This window comes from Hirsutella rhossiliensis (assembly GCF_020360975.1).
Source record: "Hirsutella rhossiliensis strain HR02 chromosome Unknown scaffold00004, whole genome shotgun sequence".
Lineage (NCBI taxonomy): Eukaryota > Fungi > Ascomycota > Sordariomycetes > Hypocreales > Ophiocordycipitaceae > Hirsutella > Hirsutella rhossiliensis.
In genome coordinates this window covers 3,211,810-3,238,804 of record NW_025408670.1, presented here as the reverse complement: position 1 = coordinate 3,238,804, position 26,995 = coordinate 3,211,810, and the positions used below count along the sequence as shown (strand labels likewise).

General features: G+C 53.2%; 8 protein-coding genes across 8 annotated transcripts; 5 read left to right on the top strand and 3 right to left on the bottom strand.

Annotated features, from left to right (window-relative positions):
* Window positions 1–2,170: 2,170 nt before the first annotated feature.
* Window positions 2,171–2,919, top strand: HRG_04588 (MULE transposase domain-containing protein; the record flags this gene model as incomplete). Its single annotated transcript, XM_044863059.1, has 4 exons — window positions 2,171–2,658; window positions 2,725–2,750; window positions 2,813–2,849; window positions 2,910–2,919. The coding sequence occupies 4 exons, from the start codon at window positions 2,171–2,173 to the stop codon at window positions 2,917–2,919; spliced, it is 561 nt and encodes a 186-aa protein (XP_044721673.1).
* Window positions 2,920–6,078: 3,159 nt separating this feature from the next.
* HRG_04587 (ABC1 family domain-containing protein) lies at window positions 6,079–8,018 on the top strand (the record flags this gene model as incomplete). The annotated part of the gene is made up of 2 exons (XM_044863058.1): window positions 6,079–6,746; window positions 6,806–8,018. The coding sequence occupies 2 exons, from the start codon at window positions 6,079–6,081 to the stop codon at window positions 8,016–8,018; spliced, it is 1,881 nt and encodes a 626-aa protein (XP_044721672.1).
* A 2,134-nt stretch (window positions 8,019–10,152) lies between these two features.
* Window positions 10,153–11,710, top strand: HRG_04586 (septin domain-containing protein; the record flags this gene model as incomplete). Its single annotated transcript, XM_044863057.1, has 2 exons — window positions 10,153–10,577; window positions 10,636–11,710. 2 exons carry the CDS (start codon window positions 10,153–10,155, stop codon window positions 11,708–11,710), a joined length of 1,500 nt encoding a protein of 499 aa, XP_044721671.1.
* A 1,024-nt stretch (window positions 11,711–12,734) lies between these two features.
* On the bottom strand, window positions 12,735–14,716 carry HRG_04585 (uncharacterized protein; the record flags this gene model as incomplete). The annotated part of the gene is made up of 3 exons (XM_044863056.1): window positions 12,735–13,401; window positions 13,482–14,514; window positions 14,569–14,716. 3 exons carry the CDS (start codon window positions 14,714–14,716, stop codon window positions 12,735–12,737), a joined length of 1,848 nt encoding a protein of 615 aa, XP_044721670.1.
* Window positions 14,717–15,321: 605 nt separating this feature from the next.
* On the bottom strand, window positions 15,322–15,914 carry HRG_04584 (DNA-binding domain-containing protein; the record flags this gene model as incomplete). Its single annotated transcript, XM_044863055.1, has 3 exons — window positions 15,322–15,411; window positions 15,474–15,792; window positions 15,853–15,914. The coding sequence occupies 3 exons, from the start codon at window positions 15,912–15,914 to the stop codon at window positions 15,322–15,324; spliced, it is 471 nt and encodes a 156-aa protein (XP_044721669.1).
* Window positions 15,915–16,534: 620 nt separating this feature from the next.
* HRG_04583 (myb-like DNA-binding domain-containing protein) lies at window positions 16,535–18,159 on the top strand (the record flags this gene model as incomplete). Its single annotated transcript, XM_044863054.1, has 3 exons — window positions 16,535–17,569; window positions 17,633–18,086; window positions 18,137–18,159. 3 exons carry the CDS (start codon window positions 16,535–16,537, stop codon window positions 18,157–18,159), a joined length of 1,512 nt encoding a protein of 503 aa, XP_044721668.1.
* Window positions 18,160–18,931: 772 nt separating this feature from the next.
* On the top strand, window positions 18,932–19,925 carry HRG_04582 (ribosomal family s4e domain-containing protein; the record flags this gene model as incomplete). Its single annotated transcript, XM_044863053.1, has 3 exons — window positions 18,932–18,945; window positions 19,019–19,441; window positions 19,580–19,925. 3 exons carry the CDS (start codon window positions 18,932–18,934, stop codon window positions 19,923–19,925), a joined length of 783 nt encoding a protein of 260 aa, XP_044721667.1.
* A 1,311-nt stretch (window positions 19,926–21,236) lies between these two features.
* Window positions 21,237–21,952, bottom strand: HRG_04581 (uncharacterized protein; the record flags this gene model as incomplete). The annotated part of the gene is made up of 4 exons (XM_044863052.1): window positions 21,237–21,299; window positions 21,348–21,356; window positions 21,667–21,679; window positions 21,768–21,952. 4 exons carry the CDS (start codon window positions 21,950–21,952, stop codon window positions 21,237–21,239), a joined length of 270 nt encoding a protein of 89 aa, XP_044721666.1.
* Between the last annotated feature and the right edge of the window lie 5,043 nt (window positions 21,953–26,995).

The window sequence follows — 26,995 nt, the reverse complement described above, 5'->3', positions numbered from 1 at the left end:
TCTACGTGCTAGTGGACCTGCTTTTTTGGGGTTAGTGCTTTGTGCCTGGGGGCCAGAGGTATCCGTACATGTATGTACTTCGTACTGTACTTGTATGAATACAGTGCTCTGCGCCCCTGGGAGGGATCCCTCGGGGCAAGAGACGACATGATGCAAGTGAGGTCGAGAAATAAATCCTCATTTACGGACGACAGGGCCTAGGATTAAATTCTTGAAGAGATTTGTACGGGTCTAGCGCACTCGGAATCAAGCCACCGTGTTGCAAAGAAGTATTTTTCACTCATCAAAGCATCCGGACAGGCCAAGCTGGCCGCGCGTTGTAAGTCCCTACTGTAGTCTGCACCTGGGTAGGTACTCCATAATTGGGCAGCAGCTGATTCACCTAAAGTATCGGTACCTGGACGGATCTCCGTGATCTGCCCTCTCCATGGAAACCAACTGACATGAATCCTCGGTCCAGACAGAGTCGGTACAGCATCGCACTCCCACTGCCTGCGAGTAAGGCGAGGCAAGACAGCGATCGACAGGGAAGAGTCTGCAGAGTCGCTCCGTGCCGCCCGTCCACGGCTCCCCGTGGCCTGCAGCAGGTGGTGGCGCCAAGAGCGTCTCCCGACCAGCATCGGCAGCCTTGAAGGCTGACTTGGTTCCGCGTCCAGGCCAGGAACCCTATCCCGACGATATTAACTTCCCGTCCCGCCCTCCAATGAGCAGGCGCCTCCTGTCCATAGTCGTTCGGGTCCCAATCTCCGCTTTTGCGTACGGTACTGTACAGTACCTCGAAACGCAAAGGACGCAGAGGGCCTGCTGCTTGGTCGCCTTAGTCGATGATTATGCCTGCGCTACTCCGTACTCCGTAGACTGTCCCCTCTTGCTTTCCGGAACTCGAAATGTTTGGCCAGCTTAACTGCGCGTGCCTGCGCATGACGAGTAACTCACTACCCGGTCTTCCAGAAGGGATCGTCCCTGCGCCCTTGTTTCAAAGCTTCACAGTACCGTACAGTACCTGTGTTTACGTCATCCACCAAGGTATGTACAGTACTGTACTGTACGTCTTTCGTTCCCTGCCCGGCCGTTACCGCGATGCAGGAGATCACTCGGAAACAGGCCTCGGAGGACGACGAAGACCAGGCTTGGACGGGTCCTCGATTTCGACAGGGCCAGCTGTGTCTCATATGAGTAATCAAACATACACTCCTGATTTTCAAACATACACTCCCGACCTAAGCCCCATTTGGAAGAAGACCCCGCCACCAAAATTTGGCGCGCGCTTTCCCAACGCCCTGGCTTGCCGTGACCATCGCCGCCGCCCACCCGCCCAGCCACCTGCCTTTTGGCCGCCATCTGCATTTTCGCAATCATCAACAATTGAAGCTATCACCACTTGACTCAACACAACAGCAACGCCGCCGCCGCCTACCGCAATAGTCACGTCTAGTCAATCGTCCCGATGAATTCGACCGAAAGCAATACCAACAGTAGCACCGAGGCTATCACGGAGATGTCTTTCGATACGTATGATGAGGCGCTTGAAACACTCAAAGCTACGCAAGAGCTCCTTGGCTACGTCGTAGTCGTTGCAAATAGCAAGAATACCGGCAAGCCTAGGCGCAAGGAAGCCAATATCCGCTGTGAATACAGTGGTCAGTATAGCCCTGGGACGAGGCAGAGGGTATATACAAGACGTCATCCAAGAAGTCGGGATGTGACTTTCGCTGTTACATCCGCTTCTACCGACGTTGCAATGCATTCAAAGTCACCATCAAGCACGGCTCTCATAACCACGAACCTCTATTTGAGCCAATTGCTAACCCCATCGTCCGTCAACGAAGCCAACGCAAATTCGGCATCGAGCGTCTTCATAGCCTCGTCGAGGGCTTAGCAAGAACGTCAATAACAAGAGCAGGGATATCGTGGATGCTATCCGACAGGAATATCCTGAGCTCCTTATTACCGATTCTGATATACACTTCATCCAGCTGCAACTTCGTGCCTTCCGTTACGGCGCCTCTACATCTACACAAGCCTTCCTCGATGTACTCAAAGATGCTAAAGCAAAGGGGAAATCAGCTACTATGCAGTTGACCGTGGCCCTAATGGGAAGGTTTGGAGGTTTTTCTGGACATACGATGACTGTATTGCTGACTGGAAGCGTAACCCCGAGCTCCTTATCATGGATAATACGTATAAGGTCAACCGCTTTAACATGCCGCTTCTACAGATCATTGGCACAACAGGGCTACACAAGAGCTTCAGTGTAGGCTTTGGCCTCACTGCCAAGGAAGACGAAGGCGCGTTCCAATGGATCCTCTCACAGTTGCGTGAGGCTGGTCGGCAGGCTGATATTCCGGACCCGGGCGTTGTGATTACCGACTTTGATACCGCCCTGAAGAACGCCCTTGACTCTATCTTCCCATCAACGCAACAACAAGTGTGCGTTTGGCATATGATGAAGAACGTGATCCTTCACATCAAGAAGAAGTGGGAAGGATCCCTCGATGGCACCGAGATTGGCGGAGATAGGCCAGAACAGGAGACTCGCCTCGCTGCAGCAGCCGCGCTCGACGACCCTATACAGGCAGATAATGCCATTGACGAGGACCGACCTATCGACCGTGCCACTGATTACCAGATTCAACATGCCTCACAACTGGCAGATCAGTGCGTTGAGCAACAAGATGATCGTGAAGATGACGATGGAAACCCAATACTACCCCCGGCTCCAAGGCGGACTTTTGAGCACACAGCTGACGGTATCCGTGATGCCTGGGTTTCAGTCTTTAGGGCTCGCACGGCTGAGGAGTGCAGAGATCAGTGGGATCTACTCTGTATAGAGTTTTCGGATCAGCCAGGTAACCCTAGCCCTAACTACCCTCCTACTCTAACCTTTTACTAAATAGCTCCTCTTATAGCTCTCGTTAATTACCTCCGTACAACCTACTGGCCATGGCGTGCCCAGTTTTCCACCTACGCTATCCAACAGTACCGAAATTATAACATTACGGTAACTTCCCGTGTGGAGAGCACACATCACGAGTTGAAGTCACGATTACGCAACCGCTTCATTGACCTCCATCAGCTACAAGAGCACATCAGAGGGCTCGTTACCCATCGGCAAAAGAAGCATCGCGAGAAGCTTCAATCCGAGTTTGCAAGAGCTAGAGTTGAATGGGCCAAGCAGACGATTATGAAGTCACTGCACCGAAAAATTGGCTGGCAGCCGATGAAACAGATCTTCAGGCAAGTTAGGCTAGCCCGGGCTGAGCTTGCCGATAATCGAGGCATGCCTACGATTTGTACGGGTGCTTTCACGATGCAATGGGGGCTGCCCTGCCGGCATACAATCCGCGATTTGATCCAGGCTGACGCGGCCGCCCTTATACCATTGCATCTTATTGATAACCACTGGCGGGTTTACGGCGTGACTGTAAGTATCTTGCTCCAGCCATAAGTACTATACTAATTTACTAGCAGCCTGAACAACAGCAATATATCGATGCAGACCACGAAGCCGATCCTGACGTTGTCCAGCCTCGCCGGCGTGGAAACAGTAGACGCGAGGTATCCTCCACTAGAGGCATCTACGGGCCGGATCCTTAGTGCTTGGGAGCAAGAGGAGCATAGAGCCAACCCAGAGCTCGTATCACGGCCACCAGAGACGCAAAAGAAGAAGAGGAAGGGCACAGGCACCACTATCATGAACAAGAGGTCGAATACACTTGCTTCCGTGAGCAGCCGGGTTGACGATCTTGCCCAGCAGATCGGTGATTTCATCAAGTCACAAGCAGCAGCAACGCCGGTGCTGTTATCACAGGTGCCCTCACTTCCACAGGTGCCGCTGGTGTCACAGGGATACCAAACGACGATGCCCTCACTTCCACAGCCGGCGCCGCCGTCAGGGATACTATGTGATGCCACCGCCTACACCAATTGTGCCTGTATACGTACAGGCGCCGGCGCCGTCACAGTGGCAAGAACCGCCTCCTCGTCACAGGCACATCACGACGGCTTCATGTGGGCACAGCCGCCGGCACAGTCTCACGAGACGGCTACGGAGCATTTCCAGCAGCTAGGGGATCAGAGGGACACGGCACCATACAAAACTAGCAGGCAGGCCGGTCACAAATTCGTTCCTTACGTGCCTCGCCCTCCGCCGCGTCGGACGGATCCTTCCTCACAGTCACAGTCACAGTCACAGAGGTAGGCAAAGACCTTCCGCCATTATATGCATATTGTATATATATCGGAAGATCGATCGGGCCGGGCTTATTGATAGCTTCAATTGAATGACTCTAAGGGATGCATCTTCCGGCGTTGGTAATAATTGCAGATAGAATCCATATATGTCAGACAATAGTGTCCCACACCTCGCACGTGACAGCGGTTGATCTTTGTGGCATCAGTCAATTGATGAGAATTATCTAAAGAACAAAGGAAAGGAAAAGAATTGGATGCACACATTCGTGCAACAATATATACCCCGATCATTGCGGCGAAGCCGCGGCGCAGCAGTGGCAGTGATCGAGCATAAGGTTTCAGGAACTGACACGGGCGTGATATGCGACAATATATCTAGGCAGGCAGCCGCGGCAGCGGCGTTGGGAAAGCGCGCGCCAAATTTTGGTGGCGGGGTCTTCTTCCAAATGGGGCTTAGGTCGGGAGTGTATGTTTGAAAATCTGGAGTGTATGTTTGATTACTCGTCTCATATATATGCGTCTCATCTATCCGCGGCGGCGCCACCAGCAGCCAACGTGAGAGGTCGCAAGGCGCAATCGGCTTCCACGGAGGCCAAGACCTGCACATTGCTGTATCACGATGCGAGCACAGCGTCCGTCCGTCCCACGAGTGATCCGGATGTCTTGTTACCAACAGGAGCCGTCGCGGCAGCGTTGCACTCGCGGGGCCAATGCGCGGCAGTGCGCAGAAGAGAGGCATTTCGGAGGCGACGGAGCCACATGGAGGTGGGCATGTACACGCAGATGCAGCGTCGTCGACCAGGCATGCACTCCGCAATCAGTCGACGACAAGGGTTACCTAGGGAACCCTGCCCCCCCCCCCTCGTCATCAAGGGCTACGACGATTTCGAGCCTGTCATCGGGGAGCGAACAACGCTGCGACGCCCTTGGCCTGACCGGCTTTGCATCACGGGCAATCCCTCGGCCATGCGTGTGGAAATCCCGTAACCTGCGACACCGGATTTGTGCGCGGCTTGCTTGTCTGGACCGCAGCATCAACCTTGCGCGCGATGGCAATGGACGGGACTCTCATAGACTGGGATCTTGCGGAGAGAGTGTCAGCCTTCTGTTGCCATCGCATGGCCATGTCGAGCTGCATGGCATTGTCTGGAGTATTCCGCACCCTTTTCATCTCCAACTACTTTGGCCTACCCTGGACCTCACCGGCCTGTGCAGGGACTTCCAACAACGGCTCCTATATCACGTTATTCGTAAATCTCTCGCAATGGGAGATGTGCACTGAGCCGCCACAACTCCACAAGTCGCAACGCAGCATTCAAGAGCTGGTTTCCGCCCCCCAGATCACGTCTTTGCCTTCCATCCCAACCAAACGGCCTCGCACGGACGGCGTCGCCCCTTGAACCTCTGTGAGCTCTGTGAGCAAGCATGGCAGGCCGCAAGGACAAAGTGAGTTGATGGGTCGTGCGCAATTTGTCCCTCGTTGCAGCCCAGCCCCCATTGGATTCGAGGCGTCATGTGAGCCATGGCCGAACCGTGCAAGCCAGTGTCGTCAGAGCCAGAGCCCCCCATTGGCGGGCGGACGGGCGGGCCAGCTTGCCGTTCGGCCTCGGGGATTTTCCTCGCCCGGCCGGCTCTAGAAGGCTACTCCAGGTACAAGCGCAGAAGCCACGTCCCTTGCATCAGTCGAGCTGCTTCGACCTTGTCGCCCGCCCCGATGCTCTCGCTGCCAAGTCACGAGTCCCGATGATGTCCAGTATGCTCTCTCGCAGCATACCGAGGTCCTCGAGGGCCGTGGCCTTTGCGCTCCCGGCGTCCCGCGCCCCTCGCCTTCGCCCTCGAGATGACGTCGCCGGGACCGTCACCCGACCAGTCACAAGACGTCATATGCAGACATCCGGGCCCTTTCAGCCGCTGCGCCCGCCCTCCCCCAGTGAATTGGGAGCTCCGCGAGCCGCCAAGCAGTACGGGCGAGGCAGGAGATGGGCGCGCTGGGTGGTCGTCACTTGCGTCGCCGGCGGCGCAGTCTACCTCGTCGACCGCCAGGTTTACGCCTCGGGCTTCGCTCGTACCCTTCGGACCTTTGGCACCACGCTCCTCGTCGCCATCGACTACAAGGTCAACTTCCGACCGGAGCCTCTGACGGCCGGCTCGGTTCCGGACCTGCACTCGCGCAATGCCGAGCGGCTCTTCGAGCTGCTGCGGGCAAACGGCGGCCTGTACCTCAAGATCGGACAGGCCATCGCGATGCAGAGCGCCGTGCTGCCGCCCGAGTTTCAGAAAATGTTCGGACGTATGTTTGACGACGCGCCCCAGGACGACTGGAAGGACGTCGAAAAGGTGATACGGCAAGACTTTGGCAAGAGCGTCGAGGAGGTCTTCGGCGTCAGCTTCACCGGGGAAGACGGCAAGGGCTTGATGGAGCGCAAGGCCAGGGCGAGCGCAAGTGTTGCGCAAGTGCACTGGGCCCGGCTGCCCGATGGCAGAGAGGTGGCCATCAAGATCCAGAAGAGGGAGATTGCCAAGCAGATCTCGTGGGACCTGTGGGCATTCAAGTAAGTCGCACCCATGCGGTCCATCTGCCCCGGCCCGGAGACCTGACAAGTGCCGGCAGGACTGTGGCGTGGATCTACTCCAAATGGTTCGACATTCCATTTTACACCCTCGTACCGTACATTGCCGAGCGGTTGGAGCTGGAGACGGATTTCGTAAACGAGGCCAAGAACTCGGAGAGGATGAGGGACCTGGTAAATGCGGAAAAGAGCCTCAAGGGGCGCGTATACATCCCCACAGTGCACCCAGAGCTCACGACAAGGAGGGTTCTCACCACCGAGTGGATAGAGGGCGTCCGGCTGTGGGACAAGGCGGCCATGACTTCTCGATGGCTCGGGGGACACGGCAAGGGCTCACCCGGCGCCAAGAGCCCGCTGCCGCCCATTGACGTGGAAGCGGTGCGGCGCGAGCTGCGGACAAGACGGCCCAAGGAGAAGCTCAAGCCGGAGAGGCAGGAGTGGAAGGGCGCACGCGGCCGGGGCGGTCTCGGACTGTCGACCAAGGAAGTCATGACAACCATGGTCGACCTCTTCTCGGCCCAGATATTCAAATGGGGAGTCGTCCACTGCGATCCGCATCCGGGAAACATCTTTATCCGGCGGCTGCCCAACGGCAGGGCGGAGCTGGTGCTCATCGACCACGGGCTCTACGTGTACATGTCACCCAAGTTTCGACACCAGTATGACACGTTTTGGAAGGCGCTCATGACGTTTGACAACAAGACGATTGGCAAGGTGACGGAGGAATGGGGCATCAAGGGGGCGGACCTCTTTGCCAGCGCGACGCTGATGCGGCCGTACGAGGGGGGTGATTCGTCGACGCGATCCGAGGTGATGAAGGACCTCGAGGGCAAGACGGCGGCGGAGCGACATTACGCCATGCAGCAGCGGATGAAGCAGGGGATCCGCGACATGCTAGCGGACGAGGAGAAGTGGCCCAAGGAGCTCATCTTCATCGGGCGGAACATGCGGATTGTGCAGGGCAACAACCAGTATCTCGGGTCGCCGGTGAATCGGGTCAAGATGATGGGGGAATGGGCGAGCCGAAGCCTGTTCGAGGACCCGAAGCTGCCGTGGCAGCAGCGGCTGGGGAACGCGTGGCGGCACGTGCTGTTCAAGGCGGTCATGACGGCGACGGACGTGGCCTTTTACTTTTACAAGGCGCGGCAGTGGCTGGGACTCGGGGGCGGGATGGAAGACGCCATGGAGCAGCGGATGAAGGACGTGGCGCAGGATTACGGCATCAAGCTGCAGCACGACGTGTTCGACGGCTAGTAGCAGAAGAATGGCTCTCGGCATGCCGAGGTTGCCAAGGGGTGGGCGGGAAGTGGCGGCCCGGTGATATTGCGCATCCACGATAGACGACTGGCGGGAGGTGGACGAGCGTGTATGTATACTATATCCTCACCGCTATGCGTGGGCGACTCTGGAAGCAAAGATGGCACGGCAGCCTGCGAGGACGGCCACGGCGCATTCAGCGGCTCCCTCGGCAGCGGGCGGCCCCGACTGTCCCTGCTTGTCATGAGGGAGGGCCCGCCCGTGTATAAGAAGTAGTGCGGGCATGCCGACAAGGCCGAGTCGTCATGGACGCCCAGCCGCCGAGGCCTGACACGACGACATCTTTTCCGCCCTGATGCGGGAGTGTCAGCGGCAGGTAGGTTTCATCGTATCAAGAAAAGAATTAGTAGTGCACGACGACGGCTGCAGCACTGTTTTTGGCCGCAGGTGGGGGGCTGTAGAGGGTGTCTCAACGTGTCGTCATGTCTCTTGTCTTTCATTTTAGTGTTTGCTCTTGAAGAACGAGGGATGCTGACGAGTCGCTGGCTGGAGAGAGACAGGGGCCAAGAACTCGTGGCGGATGTACTCCATACCTACAGTACAGTACAATACCTTAGTGCAGTCAGTACATGGTACAACGGCCCAATCTCCCAAGGGCCTGTCTTGTTCCCCAAGGTTCTGTCTTGGTGACACGCATGAATCGGCGTGTCCTGCGTCTCGTCTGGCTTGATGCGTTGTACCACCATTGTCCTGGGCTACGTAGGGCGGCAAATACCCCATTGGATCGGATGCTACCCGCCATTGTCCTGTACTCAGCGACGAGGAGGCCGCGATAGCCGTCCATTGAAGCAAGAGCATATGTATAGTAGGTATGTAGCTCCTGTACCTGGGAGGCACCTGAGCTAGGTAGGTACTCAGTAGGTACCTAGCAGACAGTTGCAGCACCGTTGGTTGCCGTTTTTCTCCTCCTCCGCATCTCTCTCTCTCTGTCTCTCTCTCTTGTGCTCGTGTAATAATATCACGCACGCCCAGCACCTGTTCCCCCCTTGATTCAATTCGCTTCACGGGCCACGCAACCGGCCGGCCGGCCCCCTCAAATCTTTGCCGAGGACAGGGTTTGCCTTTGCTCCTCCCGTGCCAGGCGTTACAGTTAATTACAGTAAAGTACTTCGCGAGATGCGGACCTTTTTGTGCGTGCGTGCCAGCCACCGTGCAACAAGCCAAGAATGTCCCGTCTATCCTGCCAGCCTGCACATTGTGTGCAGCATCATGCAGCCAGTCGTCTGCCGTGCCTGGTGATCTTGGTCCAAGTGCTCCTCATTTGTGGGCCCCCCATTCATCATTCGTGTCTTTTCGGTCCCTTGGACCCTGCAGCGTGGCCGGTCCTTTGCCCATTTCTCTTCCGTTAGTCTGTACACGCCCCCTTTCTCTCTCCTCTTATTAGCGCCGCGGCCAGATTGGCGTGCACTGTAGGTACTGTACCATCTTCTTGGCGGCTGCACGTCTCCGCTGGCTTGGCGAGAGAGGCAACACAATGCACTGTACTGTAGGTACAGACACTCGGCACATTATGCTGCCTCTCTTTAATGGCGTGCATGCTCTCAATCCACCCCGCAGTGCGACGAGATCTGGGCTGCCCTCAGGCAACGTTGATGCCGCAAAACTCTGTCTTGGCCACAAACCGGCTGGTGGAGCTAACAATCTCAAGCTTTGACGGACAATCCAACGGCTCCCTCCAGCTAGCCTGCGCAAATCTTGGCACCAAAGCGAGACAAGAAAGAAAGAAAAAAGATCTCGCTCAGCGCTTCGCTGCCGCTTATTCTGAAACGGTTGGCCATTGCAATCTGCACCCTAATAATCAATCCACACATCCCTCACTCCCCCCCCCCCGGTCCTGGAGCTTCTTCCTCTGGGGCCCAGACCCACCTGTACTCCTCTCGCCTGGGCTCGTCCCATCAGAAGCCCTTCCCATCCATCCTCGACATCTCCTCCCAGCCACGCGCCGCCTAGTCCAAACAACCAAGGCCCGACGTGCTCCCCACGCGCGTCGAGCACCACCGCCCATTCGCATCTCCAACCCGTCGACATCATCGCTACTACTCTCGACTTCGCCCTCGCACCCGCCGCGGCCATGACCAGCCCGCCGCCCCGCCGCCCCAGCTTCGGCATGCTGCTGCGTCGCTCCAAGAGCGGCGACTTTGGCAAGAATGGCAAAAAGGCCCAGGCCATTCGCGACGCCGAGCTGGACCGCCAGCGCCAGAACCCCCCCCGGCTGCCCGAGTTTCGCAACAACACCAGCGACCAGCTGTCCAAGTCGTTTGCGCCCGACCTGCAGTCCAGTCCCTCTTACAGCCTTTCGTCTGGTCCTCCCGCCCGCCCCTCGCGCGACGCCCCTCGCACCACCCACTACCCTCCCGTGCCCCCGATTCCCTTTGATCCCTATGCGAGAACCGAGAGCATGACGCACCGAGGCCGCTACAGCTACGCCAGCAGCGCCGTGAGCACCGTCGCTGGACCTAGGAGGATTCGCAGGAGAAAGGATCCCACTCCGTTCAAGTAAGTCTTCCTCCCTGTCTGGCCCTGGCTCCCACTGACGCGCCCTTTTCACCCGCAGCGTACTCGTCGTCGGAACTCGCAGCGCCGGCAAGACGTCGTTTCTCGAGTTTCTCAAAACGGCACTTGCCCTGCCCGCTCACAAGCGTTCCACCAAGAGGGCCGACGAGGATGACTTCAAGTTTCCCACCCCGGCCACCGGCAATTTCGCCCCCCACTACCTCGAGACCGAAACCGACGGCGAGCGCGTCGGCCTGACTCTCTGGGACTCCGAGGGCCTGGAGAAGAACGTCGTCGACCTTCAGCTCCGAGAGATAACGGCTTTCCTCGAGAGCAAGTTTGAGGAGACGTTTGGCGAAGAGATGAAGGTCATTCGCTCGCCCGGTGTGCAGGACACCCACATTCACGCCGTCTTGTTGATTCTGGACCCCGCGCGCCTCGACCGCAACATCGCTGCCGCTAAGAAACTCTCCTCCAACGGCTACCACAACGGCGCCAGCCCCGCAAACGGTCTGCAGGCCCTCGGAAGCCTCGACGACGATCTCGACCTGCAAGTCCTGCGCACCCTCTACGGCAAGACCACCGTCATCCCCGTCATTGCAAAGGCCGACACCATCACCACCAAGCACATGAACGTGCTGAAGAAAGCCGTCTGGGACTGCATCAGGAAGGCCAATCTTGACCCGCTCGAGGCTCTTGGGCTGGACGATGACAGTGACGGTGAGTCGTACCGCATCGACGAGGACGACGAGAACCAGGCCGACGAGGACCGGCAGGCCAACAAGGATGGCCAGGAGCCGTCTTCCCCTCCGCCGTCGACGCCCAGCTCGAACCGGCAGTTGAGCCCATCAATGGGCCGACCCAAGGCTCAAGAAAGCGCAAAGGAGGAAGAGAAGCCATTCCTCCCCTTCTCCATCATTAGCCCCGACCTGTACGAACCTGGAGTCATTGGTCGACGGTTTCCTTGGGGATTCGCCGACCCGTACAACGAGCAACACTGCGACTTCCAGCGCCTCAAGGAAGCCATCTTCACCGAGTGGCGCGGTGACCTGCGCGAGGCGAGCCGGGACCAGTGGTACGAGGGCTGGCGAACGAACAGGCTGAAGCAGGGCAACCTTCCCTACCGCCCACGATAGGCTGCCTCGGGCGGCGAAGCTTAAAAAACGGACACCAAACACCGAAAAAAAAGGGGGCGCAGTGTTTCTTGAAATTTTCTTGACGGCCACGTCTACGGTCCCTCTGCCGGGATATAGAAGTTTTCTGCTTCAGACCTGGACCGGACTTATCTTATCGCCTCACGCACGTCTATGAATGAGCCCCTTTGCTTTGTCCTCTCGGACTGTCTCATACCCCCCGATTTCTCTTTTCAGAATATAATGCCGGCGCCGGGGAAAGGCGTTCTCTGCACCGCTGCGCCGCTCAATTTCACTATCCCACCCTCTTCTCGTTGGGCCACTGCGGAGCGGAGTTTTGGACTCGGATACCTCCTGGATGCATTGGTCGACTGGTTTTTTTTTGGTCTCGAATGCAGCGCGAGTTTCCCTGAGCCTCTTGATAGCGGGAACATTGCGCTAGTGCTGTACGTCTTCTTTCCAAAAAATCTTTTTTTGCATTGTCGGCGACGGCTTTTGGGCGACGAAGGGGTGGGTTCTCGTAGGGAAGGAAATTGATTTCTTTTCACTTGGACTGGTGCCCGAGCTTGATTCTTGATGACTTCATAACTACGACACTGGTATCCGTAGAGAAGGCAAGATTACCGACTCTGGGCTGGGTGAGCTGGCTGGCTGTGGTTGGCGGACACCAGAGACAGGCGACGAAGCTGTACTTGCTACAAGGCCTCGGGCTACGGTCTGGTGCCGTGAATGCTGAGACATCTTCAAGAGACTAGTTTGATCGTTTCAGTACCTCGACGACTCCAGCTTTACTGGTGAACATCTACCCCGAGCCACAGCTTTGCGTTGGTGGCCAAGTAAAGCGTCGCACATTCCCCCCTAGTAAGACGAGCTGGCCAAGACGGTGCTTCCCAAGGCTTGCCCAGTGCAAGAAAGAAATGTAGAAAGGAGCAGAGAGGCGTCGTCCCATACGACTCATTGAAGCAATACGCAAAGTATGGACCGCATGAGAGCGCGCACTCTTTGTTCCGCGCCATCCCGGCCCCCTTCACTCAAGCCACACGGTATCCGTCGGCCTGCCGGCGGCGTCGACATGCTTCTCCTCGCGATACGGGTTCTTGCCCGCACACTTGAGCTTATGCACCTCCTTGGGCCCCAGCGAGACCCTGTCAAACTCGGGCGGCAGGCGCTCGTCGTTGAGCAGGTAGTCGACCTTGAGGTTGCGCGCCTTGTCGCGATACGCCTGCTGGCCGCGCGGGTACTCAAATTGGTCGCTGTAGCGCCGCTCAATCTCGGCGTAATAGGCCTCGGTCTCGCCGATGAGCTTGATGAGCATGTCCGTGTCCCGGCCGGTCCAGGCCCGGCGCCGCGTGTACGCCGTGCGCACCGGGATGCGGATCAGGTCGTCCGAGGCGCCGGGGCCCTGCGCCGCTGCCTGCTGCGAGGAGCCCAGATAGGCAGGGGCCGAGGACGGGTTTCCCGATGCTTGGGCGAACCGGGACACGATTCCCTTGCCATGGCCATGACCGCGTGTCGTCCAGGGCTCCCGGGCGGAATCTCGGGTGCGTTGGACAACAGCCCGGCGATCCTGCTCGAAGTCGGCCTCCTGTCCCTCTTCATCGTTTGCCGCGTCGTCATGAGCCCTCTTCAATACACGGCGGTCCCTGGTGGCCTCGAGCTCTCGGATCGATGTCTTGTCTTGAAACATTGTTGGTCTGCAGTGTTAGCTCGGGGCACATGGACGGATTTTGAAGGGAGGGAGAGAACCGTTCTGCGCCGTTGGGGTCATACTCACTGAATATCTGCCTCGTCAGGGCGCACAGTCTCCTCAAGCTCGTCATCAGGGCTGGATTCGGACCCATCCGACTTCTCTTGGCCATCAGGGCTGTATTCTTCTTCAATCTCTCGATCGAGCGCGGAATGCATTTCCGCCATCCATCCCTTAAGTTCCTCCAGAAGCTCACTTAGTTGGAACTCTCGCCTTAGAGCTTCCAGCACCAAGTTCTTCTTGGCATTGGCTATGCAGGTCAAAATTCTCGTGATCGTATCCCGGCAAATCTTGTGGTCCTCTTCGTCTTCTCCGCCAAGGCTCCTGTAGGGCCCAGTCTCGCACAGACTCGCGTAGTCAAGATTATCAGTTGTTTCGCAGAAGATGTTTGCCATGGAATCTTGGACAGTTGCTTTACTTTGATGATTGGCCAAAGTCTCGATGAGATAGCAGGTTCGAATCTTCACCATCATCCAAGGGTACTGTTTGTGGAGATTCGGGGTTCGGAATAGAGTTGGAAACGAAGTATCTAGAGTCTGGAGGAAGGCTTGCTTGTCAAGGTGGCTATCGGTTTGAATGCGCCGGATGTAGTCGAGCGTAGCGACCTGGTTGGCCCGTGCCAGAACGATGACGGCCTTCTCGTCGGCTTGGACGAGGTTGTGCAGGGCTCCCGGCTTAGTCCAGTCGATTAGAACCGACGTTGTCTTGGCCTCCTGGTAGTACTTTCGGAGATACATGAAGGCATCCCTCTTCGTTATGAAAACCGCGCGAAGTATTTTGTTCCCGGAATCTCGGTTGTCCAGGCATTCCATTAACTCAGCGATTGCGCGTTCCAGATCAGGCCGAAGCTGTGTCATGATTTGCTGCCTTTCTTTCTCGCCTTCTTCAGCATTGCTGTCGAGTCCTCCCGCCGCCGAGTCCCGAGGCACAGAGGATTTTGATTCGCTGCCGCCGCCGTCGTCCTCATCTTCCTCGTCCTGGCTCTCATGTCCATTCCTCACGGTAATGTTGGTCACACTGAATGCTTTTCCAACCGGTGCGCCGCGTCGAGGGGCGGGATCTCTGACGAGTGAGCCGGGCTTGGTGTCATTTTTCTTCCCGTTCGCAGGCCCACGTCGCGGTGCGGAGCTAGTCCCAAGACCGGCGACCAGCGTGTCTGGAGCTGCTTTCCGACGCGTGCTGCGAGTGGCCTTGCGATCCTCGGGCACAGCCATTACTGACTTGGCTTCGCGCTGCCGGGTGCTTTGCTGGCGAGTCTGCATGGTGTGCGTACGCGGTGGGACGCGGCCGCTGCGATCCAGAATGACACGAGAGCACTTCGATGAGCTCGAAAGCAAAAAAATCAAGACGGCCGCGTTGGACAGGAAGCGAGCAATCCCTGGCGAGAGTGGCGTGTGAGTAGATAGTAGGAAGCCAAGCGAGACCCTAACCCTAAGGTGCTGTATGTTTTTGCTGTCGCAGTAGCGCGGTACGTCGCGTTATCTGCATACTGCTTTTATGAATATCTTGATAAGAATGTTTGAACCTTATCGAGCCTCGAGCTAAGCGACATATATGCAATAAGGAGCTTATCTGTTGCACGAATGAGAAAAGGCATGACGGCGAATCAGCGGAGCAGGCTCTAGAATTACCAACCCAAGTTCCCAAGGCGCCGATTTGGTCATGCTCCCGCTTCCAAGTTCGGCATCTGCACGCCTCACTCAGTGCAACCCAACAAGGGACAACCTAGACCCGCAAGCTGCATCAGACATGTGAAGGACGACTGTCATGGGAAACGGACTGACTCTGCTCGCCCAGATGAATGGACATTGCCAAAGGGAGAAGGATACGAGGAGCAGAGAACAGATGAATGCACGAGAGGTTGTACTCAGATAGACTTCTTCCCGGGCGCCTCGGCCGGCTTATCAGGGCCAAAGAGACCGAGCAAGTAAGCAGAGCGCATCATGAACAAAAACACCTGTCGGGCGCATGAGCAACAGCATGGACGAAAGAGGACCTGGGTCGCGTGAGGCCACGCACCGTCATGGCAATGTTGCCCCAGGCCATGGCATTCCACGCGGACGGATTCATGATTCGCTCAGCTCCGAGGCCGTGGCAGCTGAAGGCGACATGGCCAATGTCGCCGAGCCACAGCGCGACGAGGTAGTTGCGCACCACCTTGATCTCGGACGTGGTGAAGAGGACTGCGAGGCCGACGAGGGCCATGAGCAGGTAGAGATTGCCCAGCTGCAGGGCCAGGACGACGCTGCTTGGTGTGACGGCAAGCGGCATCTTGTCAGGAACCTGCTCCGCAGCAAACCAGGCAGGATCGCTGACGGCGCCGAGGAAGCCCGCCAGGCTGGCCCGTCGAATTAGCCATTGTCGACGCGCGCAGGGGCGGCAGCGCTCGGTGGCTCACAGCGATAGGGGCTCGACAATGGTGAAGACGAGGCGCGGCACGGTCGGCAGCGAGGATGCCATGGCGAGAACTGGCGGGGCGGGGGAGGGAGAGCTCTTCGGAACAGGTGGCACGACGCTATCTCGATGCCTGGGCGGCTCGGCTCGCAGCAAGGGGAAGGAACCGAGTGACAGCGGGCGGGGGAGCTCGTGCGTGTCGATGGCGTCTCCGTGTCTTTCTCTTGTGCCGTCGCATGTGCCTGGCCCGGGCCTGCATGTACGGTGAGGTGCGCTGGCTGTCGAGGAGATAACCCGGGTAGAGCCGAATAATGCATGTCGGCCCGTCGTTAGGTGCTTAGTTGTCGCGGCGGCCCCACCCAGGCAACTCCCTCAACCCAAATCCCCACCCCCCCTGTGACTTGGCCGTTTCACGTGAATTCTCCGGGGCCAGCCGAACTGCATTCCTACCTGACCAGGCATGTACCAAAGGCCGGCCGTCGTCGCTACGCCTCAGGTTGATGCTCAAAGCTATATCCAGGCCACAGGGGTACAACAAGGAGAAATCAACGGCTCCCGAGGACATGTCGAACCGCAGCCGCCGGGTCTCGCTCTCTTCCCCCTCCCCCTTGCTTTCGCCCTCTCTGCCTCCTTGCCGGACCCTTTAACAAGCACCCCGATGCACCAGCCCAAGCGCGTCGCGCAAGATGGCCACCATCGAGCCTCGTCTCATCCATCTGCTCAATGAGTCGACAACGCCCCAGGTCCAGCACGCCGATCTCCCGCCCCTCTATGCTCTGCCGCTGCCCATGTCCTCGGAACGCGCGCTCCCCCCCCTCGAGCCCGACGCAAGCCACCGCAACGACCGCTACGGAGTCGACGGGGTCACCTTTGCCGCCAGCGCCTTTGCCTTCTCCCTCCCCGGCGATGACCCTTCCGCCGCCCATCGCAAGGATGAGGCACGATGGGAAGCAAGGTACCCTACTGGCCCTTCCGCCTACCCTGTGCGACTGCTGCTGGGCGAATCGGATGCAGCAGAGCACTCGTCTCACGCCCACACCCACGCCAAGATCCTCAATGAGCTGCCCGACGCGCCCGACGAAGCCTACAACAAGAAGCGAGCTCGCAACCTTCACGCCAAAGACGACTTTGTCCAGCTGCCCCAGCCGATGAAGAAGCAAAAGGCCGCCCAGCAGACGCTGGCCATGCCGCCCATCATCAACGGCCTGCACGAACCCCCTCCGCATGCCGCCCTCTTCCCACCCATTGCCTCGTCCAATTCCTTCAGCCAGCACGACACGAGCCAGATGAAGCTGCTACCGGACTTTGGCCGCGGAGCCGAAGACAAGAGTAACACCTCGACCTCGTCGGATGCCGACAAAATAGTCTACAGGGGAAGGAAGCGCGCCACGAAGCCGCGGAGGAAGTGGTCCGAGGAAGAGACGAAGCATCTCCTGTTGGGCGTCAACCGCCATGGTGTTGGCAAATGGACCACCATCTTGGAGGATCCCGACTTTACCTTCAACGACCGCACCGCCGGAGATCTCAAGGACCGATTCAGGACCTGTTGCCCCGTGGAGCTTCGCGGACCGGGCGGGGCCGGGCAACCCGACTCGCCACCGCCGCCGCCGCCTCCTAAGCCGCGGGAACCGAGCCAAAAGGCAAAGAAGGGCATCCACTCGGAGAATATCCTCATTGAAGAAGACGAGTCGCCGAAGGAGACATTGCCGAAGGAGAATGCCGTCAGCCATCATCAGGGCTCAGAGGCAGGACCGAGACAAAGGAAGAGCAGGGCACACCGCAAGAAGATGGAGGACCTGGCCGTGTTGGGCATCCATGGGCCGTTCAAGAAGTCCCTACGACGCGAAAGACGCCCGTTCACGAACCTGGATGACCGTGAGATCCTGGATGGCCTCGACATCTATGGCCCTGCCTGGACCAAAATCCAACGCGACCCCCGCTTCCACCTGTCCACCAGGCAGCCAACCGACTTGAGAGATCGGGTGCGCAACAAGTACCCGGGCGTATACCAGCGCATTGAAAAGGGCACGTTCCAGGCCAAAGATGAGGCCTGGGGCAACAATACACTCGAACCTTCAATCGTCATGTCGATAGACGATTCGCTCAAGCGACCCAGGCCCGCTACGGGTGGCACTGAGCTGCCCGTTTGGTCCCTACACACGATAGACTCGTCGAGCTACGTTCATGCGCCACAGAGCTTCGAATTCGGCGAGGCAAGCGCGCCACATGTCATGGGAGGTGAGATGGGCATCTCACGGCTCCTGCTCGACGAATCGAGGCTCGCCCAGGCACATCCGAGGCATGGGGCTGATGGAGCCTCAGGCCCATTGTCACCGCCGGGGCCTGCCTCGGAGCACCGACGGGATCGTCATGGAGTTCATACGGTAAAATGCTGAAGACGAGACGAAGGCGCTGGAGACTTGTGACTTCGAACTCCATCACGCACTTCCGAGCGCCGGTTTTTATATTTTCCTTTTCTTCTAAAAGCGCTATTTAGCAACCGGAGTTGGGAGACTAGCTGGCATCTGGAGGGGCTGGAAGGCGTAGTGAAGGTCTGGCCTATAATGCTGCAACGCTTGTTGCTGGCTTCAGCCGGCTCTTGATGGGGTGTGTCGGGGCCTGGTTTCTGGTCAAAGCCAAGAGCTGGTGCTAATTCGACGGGAAAGGGCCCGACCACGACCGAGAACTGAATTGCGGGCGTTGCTGTTGATTGTCGATACCACGTAATGAGCCGGAACTACACAAATACTAATTCCCCTATCTTGTTGAACTTGCTCGCCGATGCGCTCACATGCCGCTCCCACTGTGATGAGCGTGGTGGGGATGGACAGGGGTGTCACATGTCACTTGGCCGAAGGCGGCATGTGAGGTTTTGGCAGGGACAGTCACCCATCACGTGCTTTATCAGCTGACGAGCCCTGAAAAAAATATGTGCCCAACTTGCTTGTAGGGCACGGCGGCCCTCTGGCATTGGCGCTAAAAAACTGTGGCCTCGGATTTTTGCGACCTTCAGGACGCGGCTCTGACTTTCTCGACTATCCGACTTTTCCTCATCACCGCCAGCACTCCAGCCAGTCGTCACCATGGCCCGAGGAATGTGAGTGCAAGGAGGCATCCGGCAGAAGCCCAGCTTCTCTCAATCCGAAAAGACGCCTGCTAACTCACGACAGCAAGAAGCACCAGAAGCGCCTCAGCGCGCCGTCGCACTGGCTGCTCGACAAGCTGTCCGGTGTCTACGCCCCCAAGCCGTCGGCCGGTCCTCACAAGCTCCGTGACTGCATGCCCCTGATCGTCTTCATCCGCAACCGCCTCAAGTATGCGCTCAACTACCGCGAGACAAAGGCCATCCTCATGCAGCGCCTGGTCAAGGTGGACGGCAAGGTCCGCACCGACATGACCTACCCGGCCGGCTTCATGGACGTCATCACCATCGACAAGACGGGCGAGAACTTTCGCCTCGTCTACGACACCAAGGGCCGCTTCACCGTGCACCGGATCCAGACCGAGGAGGCCGAGTACAAGCTGGGCAAGGTCAAGCGCGTCCAGCTTGGCCGTGGCGGAATCCCATTCTTGGTCACGCACGATGCGAGAACGTGAGTTCTGTCAGCCATCATTCAGCCGTTGGATCAAGCTTTGGTAGATTCCAAGTCCTCTCGGACGATGGGAGCTTTGTTTGACGGCTGTATGTTTTCTCTCGAACGACCCCGTTGCTAACCGGATCGTGTCTGCAGCATTCGCTACCCCGACCCCCTGATCAAAGTCAACGACACCGTCAAGATTGACCTCAGCACGGGCAAGATCACCGACTTCATCAAGTTCGACACGGGCGCCATTGCCATGGTGACGGGTGGGCGCAACATGGGTCGTGTCGGCGTCATCACGCACCGCGAGCGCCACGACGGTGGCTTCAACATTGTGCACATCAAGGACGCCATCGACAACAGCTTCGCCACGCGCGAGAGCAACGTCTTCGTCATTGGCCAGGACAAGCCCTGGATCTCGCTGCCAAAGGGCAAGGGCGTCAAGCTCACGATTGCCGAGGAGCGCGACCGCCGACGTGCCACTCAGTCCCACTAAGTGCAGTGACGTTGTGGGAAAATGGCATGCGGACTGGAGTCTCGGATTTGGTTTCTTTTTCGTTTTGGTCGGGGGACTTAAGAGCCCCGCAGATAGCCAGCCACTGAGGCTAATGAGAAGAGATGAACAATGTGAGCCCAGGCGAATGCCGCCGATGCCGAGCTGCAGAAACCTTTTGCGCGTGACTGCTGGGGAGATGGACTTGCATTGAGGAGGTCGGAATAGGCTGCCGCGGCCGACCCTAGGAGGCGGCTCGGGGAGAGTCATCCAAGATGGATCGCTTTGGAATCATTCGGGTCCCATGTTGTTGCCTCGTCGCGGCGACCGAAGTGCAAGAACGGGCCGAACGGCTGGACTCGGTCACCGAGACGGGTCTTGGCCGCCACAATGCACGTCCGTCGGCATCCGGTTGCTTGAGCGTCAGGCATTGACTGCCTACTTGACGATGAAAGGCGGGCGGGCAGGCATCGGGGATGCGAGGCAAGTCCGGGCAGAGGGGGGGTGGCACCTGGTGGGAGGGTTTAAGCGATCGACCAATCCGATTCTACAACAGCGCCAATATACTATTCAAGACGAAGAGGAAGAAGTGGTTTGCGGGTAAGAATAGCAGCCTTTATGTGTATCTTGAGGAGGGTGTTTTCTACGTGGCCTTTTGCTTGCCATCGGAACGTTCTGACTAACGAAACGGAGCGGGGTGTCTGGGAACTCAGTTTGCTACCAGGTGTTAAGTCAAATTGACCTTGTGTCCTTTGCGCAAGAAGCACTCGTCTTTGCTAAGATCCTCGATCGAAAGCCTCCTATCGGGGTCTCTATCTAGAAGCGCCATTATAAATGGTGTGAAATGAAGCCTGAGTTCCTCTGGTAGCTCATCCATCGACTCATCTTGCCCGCTTGCTAGGTTAGCAAGGCAATAGTCGTACTCTTCTCGGAGCTCCTCGTCATCATACCCAAGATGTCGCCGAAGATGGGCCAGCCATGTACGAGAATGAAGTAGATCCAATCATCGTTAGCACTGAGGAGCTAAGGGTAAAGAGTGACATACTAATCGACCAAGATACCAGCTCTCGGCCTTGAATGGTTGTATTGTCTTGCCCGTCCCGAGAAATTCAGGCGCGGGAGGTGTGCCGGGAGCAAAGATATCCTTACTATAGGCAACGCCATCTATCGGTCGGAACGCATATCCGAAGTCAAGAAGCTTGATATCACCATTACCATAACCAATGTTTTCGGGCTCAGTGACGGGTCGCGGAAGATGGGCTGGTGTTGGCTTTCCATCCTTTCGAACGACCTCGTGTTCAAGGGGCGGCCTGGCTAGGACCTGATCGATATGTTCGCGAGTAGGTGGCGGAAGGGCAACATTCCCGGGATGGAGGTCTAGATAGTCAGTATATAGTCAGTAAGAAAAATCCGTAGTCGCCTTACCTCCATGCACTACGCCAATGCGGTGGAGCTCGGCAACGGCCTGGACGACTTGCTGAATGCAACGCTCCCGCCTATCTATACTTAGAGGAATATCCGAAGATGGCTCCCCGGTCGTAGATTCGCGTCGTAGATCCGTTCCGGTAGTTTCGTAGACGATTGCATTAAAGTTGATGTCTCGGTATTTAGAACCTATTAGCGTAAGGTGATGGGGGATCGTGAAGTAGTCCTTAATAATCGAGACTAATGGGCTACTGCATTGTTGCCTTAAAAAGATACTCATTTTTAGGTCGTTATCCCGTCGTCGAGAAAGGAACTTGACCGTTAAGTAGTTCCTAGCGATATTATTAGTTAAAGTGAAGGTTAAGCGGCAAGGTTAATAGGCCTCCATACTGCGTCTTGGGATCCTGTGTCAGCCAGCACCAATCGCCCAGCCTGCGCAGTAGCTTGTACCCGTAGTAGATATTGTTGCGATAGACAACCGGCTGCACGCACTCGTCCCAGTAGTTAAGACGGTAGTTATCCCGCCAGTAGTTGCCGCCGTGCGTGAATGTTTTATACTGATCCATTAGGTGGAATTTACGTATGGCGGAAGAGGCCTGATTCATGGCTGCGGTGAAGTTTCGTAGTGAACGTCGCGGGGGATTGCTAGAGGTAGAGAATACTGCAAAAGAGGCCATGCGGAAGATGCAAGCTGAGGTGAATTTGGAGATAGGCGAGATGCTAGAAGGGGTTGACACCTCGGCGACTGATAGGTGGGCGCCCGGGCGCGCGCCCACTGACTAATCCCATCAAAGCGCGCTCCCTAATTAATTGGTGCGTCTGAGACGCGCTCTGCAGCATTCCGTTCCGCGCCTTTGAGTCGCTAAATTTCGCTGACCAGTCATGGCCTAGGCAGGATTTGTCGACGACGCCCTCTCGCCGGAAGGCATATACGATTTACGTAAATCTCTTCTCGCAGTTATTAATTTATAGGCGAGGCCTCGCGGATATGCGTTTACGACGGGCAAGTCTATAAAGACCCCGAATAGACGGGTTAAGGTAGTATACGCATACGATCGAAATAAAGAACCGCCGAGCTTAAGTATTAAGCGAGTATATTATACCTTAAGTAGACGGACCGGCTATAAATTTTCGGTTCTCGTTAAATAAACGTAAGATAGGAATATATAGATTATTAGCTATTAGCTAGGTAAGGAATATACTAGGTATAACTACTTTCTAAGCGAGGAGGCATTAATATACCTTATATATTAACGATTTAAAGAGTAAGATACTACTATTATCTTAAATCTTATAGCGTCCTATATTACCTTATAAGATATAAGGACCTATTTTTATATTTCTTTAAAGACCCTTACTACCTAATAAGATATTTATAACTATATCGCGGCGATAAAAAGTAATTTATATTAAGGCTAGAGTAGTATCTAGCTATTATTAAACTACTTATATAAAGATAGCTTTTAGTATAATATTTAGCTAAATTTAAATAATTAAATAATAGCTATCTCCTTTACTATCCTTAGTTTTATTTTATATCTATAATATAACCTAGATATCTTATTACTAAACTATACTTATAAAGTAAATAAGTACTATATACTACTCCTTAATATAATTAAAGTTAACTATTATTAGCAGTCTTTTTATATTATATTTACCTTCCTCTTAAGTAAGTTAAAGGAGGATTACTTATAGGCTTTAAAATACCTTAGGTTACTCTATTAAACTAAGCTTTTTATAGTACTCTTAATAATAGATGCTATTATAGATTATATATACCGCCCTAGCGCCTAGGTATACTAGCGCCTAGGCGTATTTATAATATATATAGTTAATTAATATAGCTATCGCTTAGTTAATTTCCGTTTTCTTTTACCTATATATATACTTTTTAGCCTCTATATAGTAAAGGGGTTCGTAGTATATCTATTACTTTAGCCTACTAGGCTAGACCCTAGTAGATACCTAACTATAATAAATACTATTATTACTTACTTTCCTTCTTTTAAAGTACTACTATACCTTTAATATATTAATAAGGTAGTTCTTAAGTATTACTAGCTATTCTTTATATAAAAGGGCAATTAAGTAATAAACTAAGTAGAATATAAAGTATAAGATAAATTCTATATAGTTTAGTACTTAATTATTCTCGCGTAGAGAGATATAAGAAGTATATAAAAATATATAAAGGTAAAATTAAAAGTAAGGGGTTAGATAGGTAGGGCAGAGATATTTAATTCTTATATAGGCAGTAATTATAGTAGGGGAATAATTATTATATTGCCTTAATTATCCTTCTTTCCTCTATCTAACGCCCCTTTTTATACCTATCTAGCATCTTAATTAATAAAGAAGATCCTACTTAAAGAAGCTACTAATATCCTTTTAACTACTAAGCTTTTTACTAGTTTTTCCCCTCCTTTCTAGCTATTACCGGTATATCCGTCTTATCTCTTACTACCTCTATAGAAAGCTATCGCTACTTTTACTTTTACTCTTACCCTTACCTTCCTCTCTATACCTCCTTTTAGCTCCTTCTTTAAAACCTATTTTTTAGCTTCCTAGGTCCCTTATATTAAGGGATATCTCTAAGAACTACGAAATTAGGCCACGCTTCGCGACATCCCCCCTTAGCTATAGCCTGCCCTTATAGAAAGGGTAAAGCTAAATTAGGCCGGTAAGCGTATAGAGGAAGTCTTAGTTTATACTTATCCCTTACTTAAGAAATCCGGGTTTTAGCCCTAGGCTCTTTTAGACCTATATTAGGAAAAAGGGGCCTAAGGAGGAAATTAAGTCCTATAAGAAAGAGGGGCTTCTTTAAAGATAAGTCCCTAAAAAGGGGGCCTTTAAGAAGAATAAGTCCTAATTAAGCTAGGGGCCCTCCTTTAGGATAAGTCCTAATTCCTCTCTTTAGCTATAGACGTCTCCTTTCTCCTACGTGCTATTAGCTCCTCTCGTAGACTCTTAAGGCGGGCTTCTAAGGATAGCTTCTCTCGAACGTCTTCTAGCCTAATTTACTATAAAAAGACAGCTTGCTTCTACTTTAGTAGGGGCTTTATAAGACCGTTAGCTTTTATCGATACTATTAAAACCTAACGGATAGAAATAAGTCCCCTTTAGACCTCTTAGCGTAACTAATACTAATAGATATTAATATACTATAGCCGGGTTAATAGCTTACTATTTTCCTCTATAAGAATTTATATAGTTTATATATTATCGTATTCTATAGCTAATAGGGTCGGAATTTATAGTTATAGAGATATTAGTAGCCGGCTAAGGAAAATCGCTTCTTTTAACGCTTTTAAAAGAGCTAGTAGCTCTGCCTCTATATTAGAAGTTATAATAGTAGCTTGCTTTAAGGCTCTCTAAGTAATAGTTCCTTTAAAAAGGGATATAATATACCCCTATAAGCTCTTTCTATCTAAGGAATTATCTATAAAGGACGAATCGCTTAAATAAGGGAAGATTTTAGTAGCTAGTTTCCTTCCCTACCCTCCTAAGCGTAGACTATATAATCTCGTTAAATAGAGATAAATAATTACTTAGTCTACTACTTCTTAGTGCCTAGGGCTAGGATTCTAGTTAAGCCTAGCTAGCTAGGAGACCGTAAAAGAGATATCCGGTCTAGTAGAAATAGCTAAAAAAAGCAGGGAGCCTACCTTCTATTAATATTAGTATTTCTCTTACTCCCTAGCTTAAAAGGACGGATTAAGTAAAAGCTCTTTATTTAATATAAGCGTAGATAGAAGCTTCTTATTAAGGGATTTAAGGAGGACTTTATAAGCGACCTTATCGATATAGGCGTCCTAGGTAAGCTAGATAGTCTATTAGGACTTATTCTAAAGGATTCGTATCCCTAGGAACTACTTTAGCTCCCCTAGCCTAGTTATCTTATACCTTTATTATAGGCCTCGTATAGCCTCCCTAGTAGCAGCCTCTTCCTCTTTTAGGTAGGCCTAGATAATATCGTCGACGTAGAAGAAGACTATAGGTTTACCCTTCTATATTATATATAGTTCCTAAGGGACTTTCTTAAAGCCTAGGGCTTTAAGGGAACTAGTTAAATACTATTACTAAAGAAGGGGTAATCTTCGTAGTCTATATAGAGCTTTCCTAAGCTATAGAACCTTTCCTAGCTATTAGAAGCTTAGTAAAAGGCGTATATAAATAACTTCTTCTTCCTTAAGTAGGCAGTTAATAAAGGCATTAACTATATCTATCTAATCGAGCTCGAGGTCGAATTCTACTACTATAGCTATAAGGGTCCGAAAAGATATCCCTACTAGGGTAGTTGCTTTAGTAAGAAGACCCCCCTTTTCTTACTAGTTCCTATAGATAACTAGCTAGGCTTTATACTTTTAAAGGAAGCCGTATTTATTAGTCTTATAGATAAAGACCTACTTATAGCTAAGGACCTATTTTCCTCTTACCTTTTCCTTAAGGACCTCTTCGAAAGACCCTATCTCTTTATATAAGGCTAGGTAATCTTTCTAGGCCTAGAAAAACTAGTCCCTAAAAGGGTGTCTTTCTAGCTACTTTTAGTTTACTAGTAAGTCCGGGAGGTCTCTTTTATATACCTTCCTTGCTAATAGTAGCTTAAAAAGCTAGCCTACTATAAATGCTTTATAGGAACCGTCTTTTATTAGCGTTAGGTAGAAGTTAGAAAAACGATCGAAATAAGGGAGATATTAGTCTTCTTTTATATTAGGCCCTATACCTTCCTTTACTTCTCGAAGTAAGGATAAAAAGGCAGCTAGGTAATCCTTTAAGAGAGGTGCCTTTCCTATCCCCTTAGGGGTCGAGATAGAAAGACTAACCGAAAAAGCTACTTTTAGATCTTCTTTTTATTCTATAAGAGGAGGCGTAGGAAGGTAGGCGTATTCTAGCTCTACCGCTTTCCTATAGTCTCCTTCTTCGTTTAGATTATCTAATCTAGTAGCTTCCTCTTTTCCTTTAAAGTTAGCGTTATCCTTAACTACTTCGACGTTAGTTTCTTCTTTTATTTCCTTATCTAAGACCTCTTCTTAAGACTATTAGGAAGGGGGGATTTAGATCTTTTAAATTAGCTAACGTTATAAGAGTAAGAGGGGTTATTAATCCTTCTTTCTATTAAAGAAGCTAGATTTATCGAAAATTATATCCCTAGTTAAAATAACCTTTTATAAAGAGGAATCTAGATCTAGAAGATATTCGTAGAATTATAATTAACGAGGTAACTAATAAAGGCTCTAGGATTAAGCTTTCTTTTCTTCTTCCTTTTTAGCTATATATTAGTAGTTATTACGTATGCTTTATAGCTATAGGCACGAAGGTAGGCTAGTAAGGCCCTCTTTTTTATAAAGAGCTTAAGGGGGGATTTCTAGTCTATTCCTTAGGTAGTCCCTCTAAGGGTCCGGTTCTATAGGTAATAAGCGGTCTTAACGACTTCCTTCTAAAGGTCGTATAGAAGCTTTATAGTAAGTCTTATTATATAGGCCCTTTTTATTATAGCACCCCTTAATCTTTCTACCCCTCCGTTCTAGGCCTAGGTATTTAGTGCTAATAGGAGGGGTAGAATACCCCCTTTTTATAGCTAATTTAAGATATCTTTTATAAATAGCTCTCCGTTAGACTATATCTTCTTTACCTCGTAGCTAAAG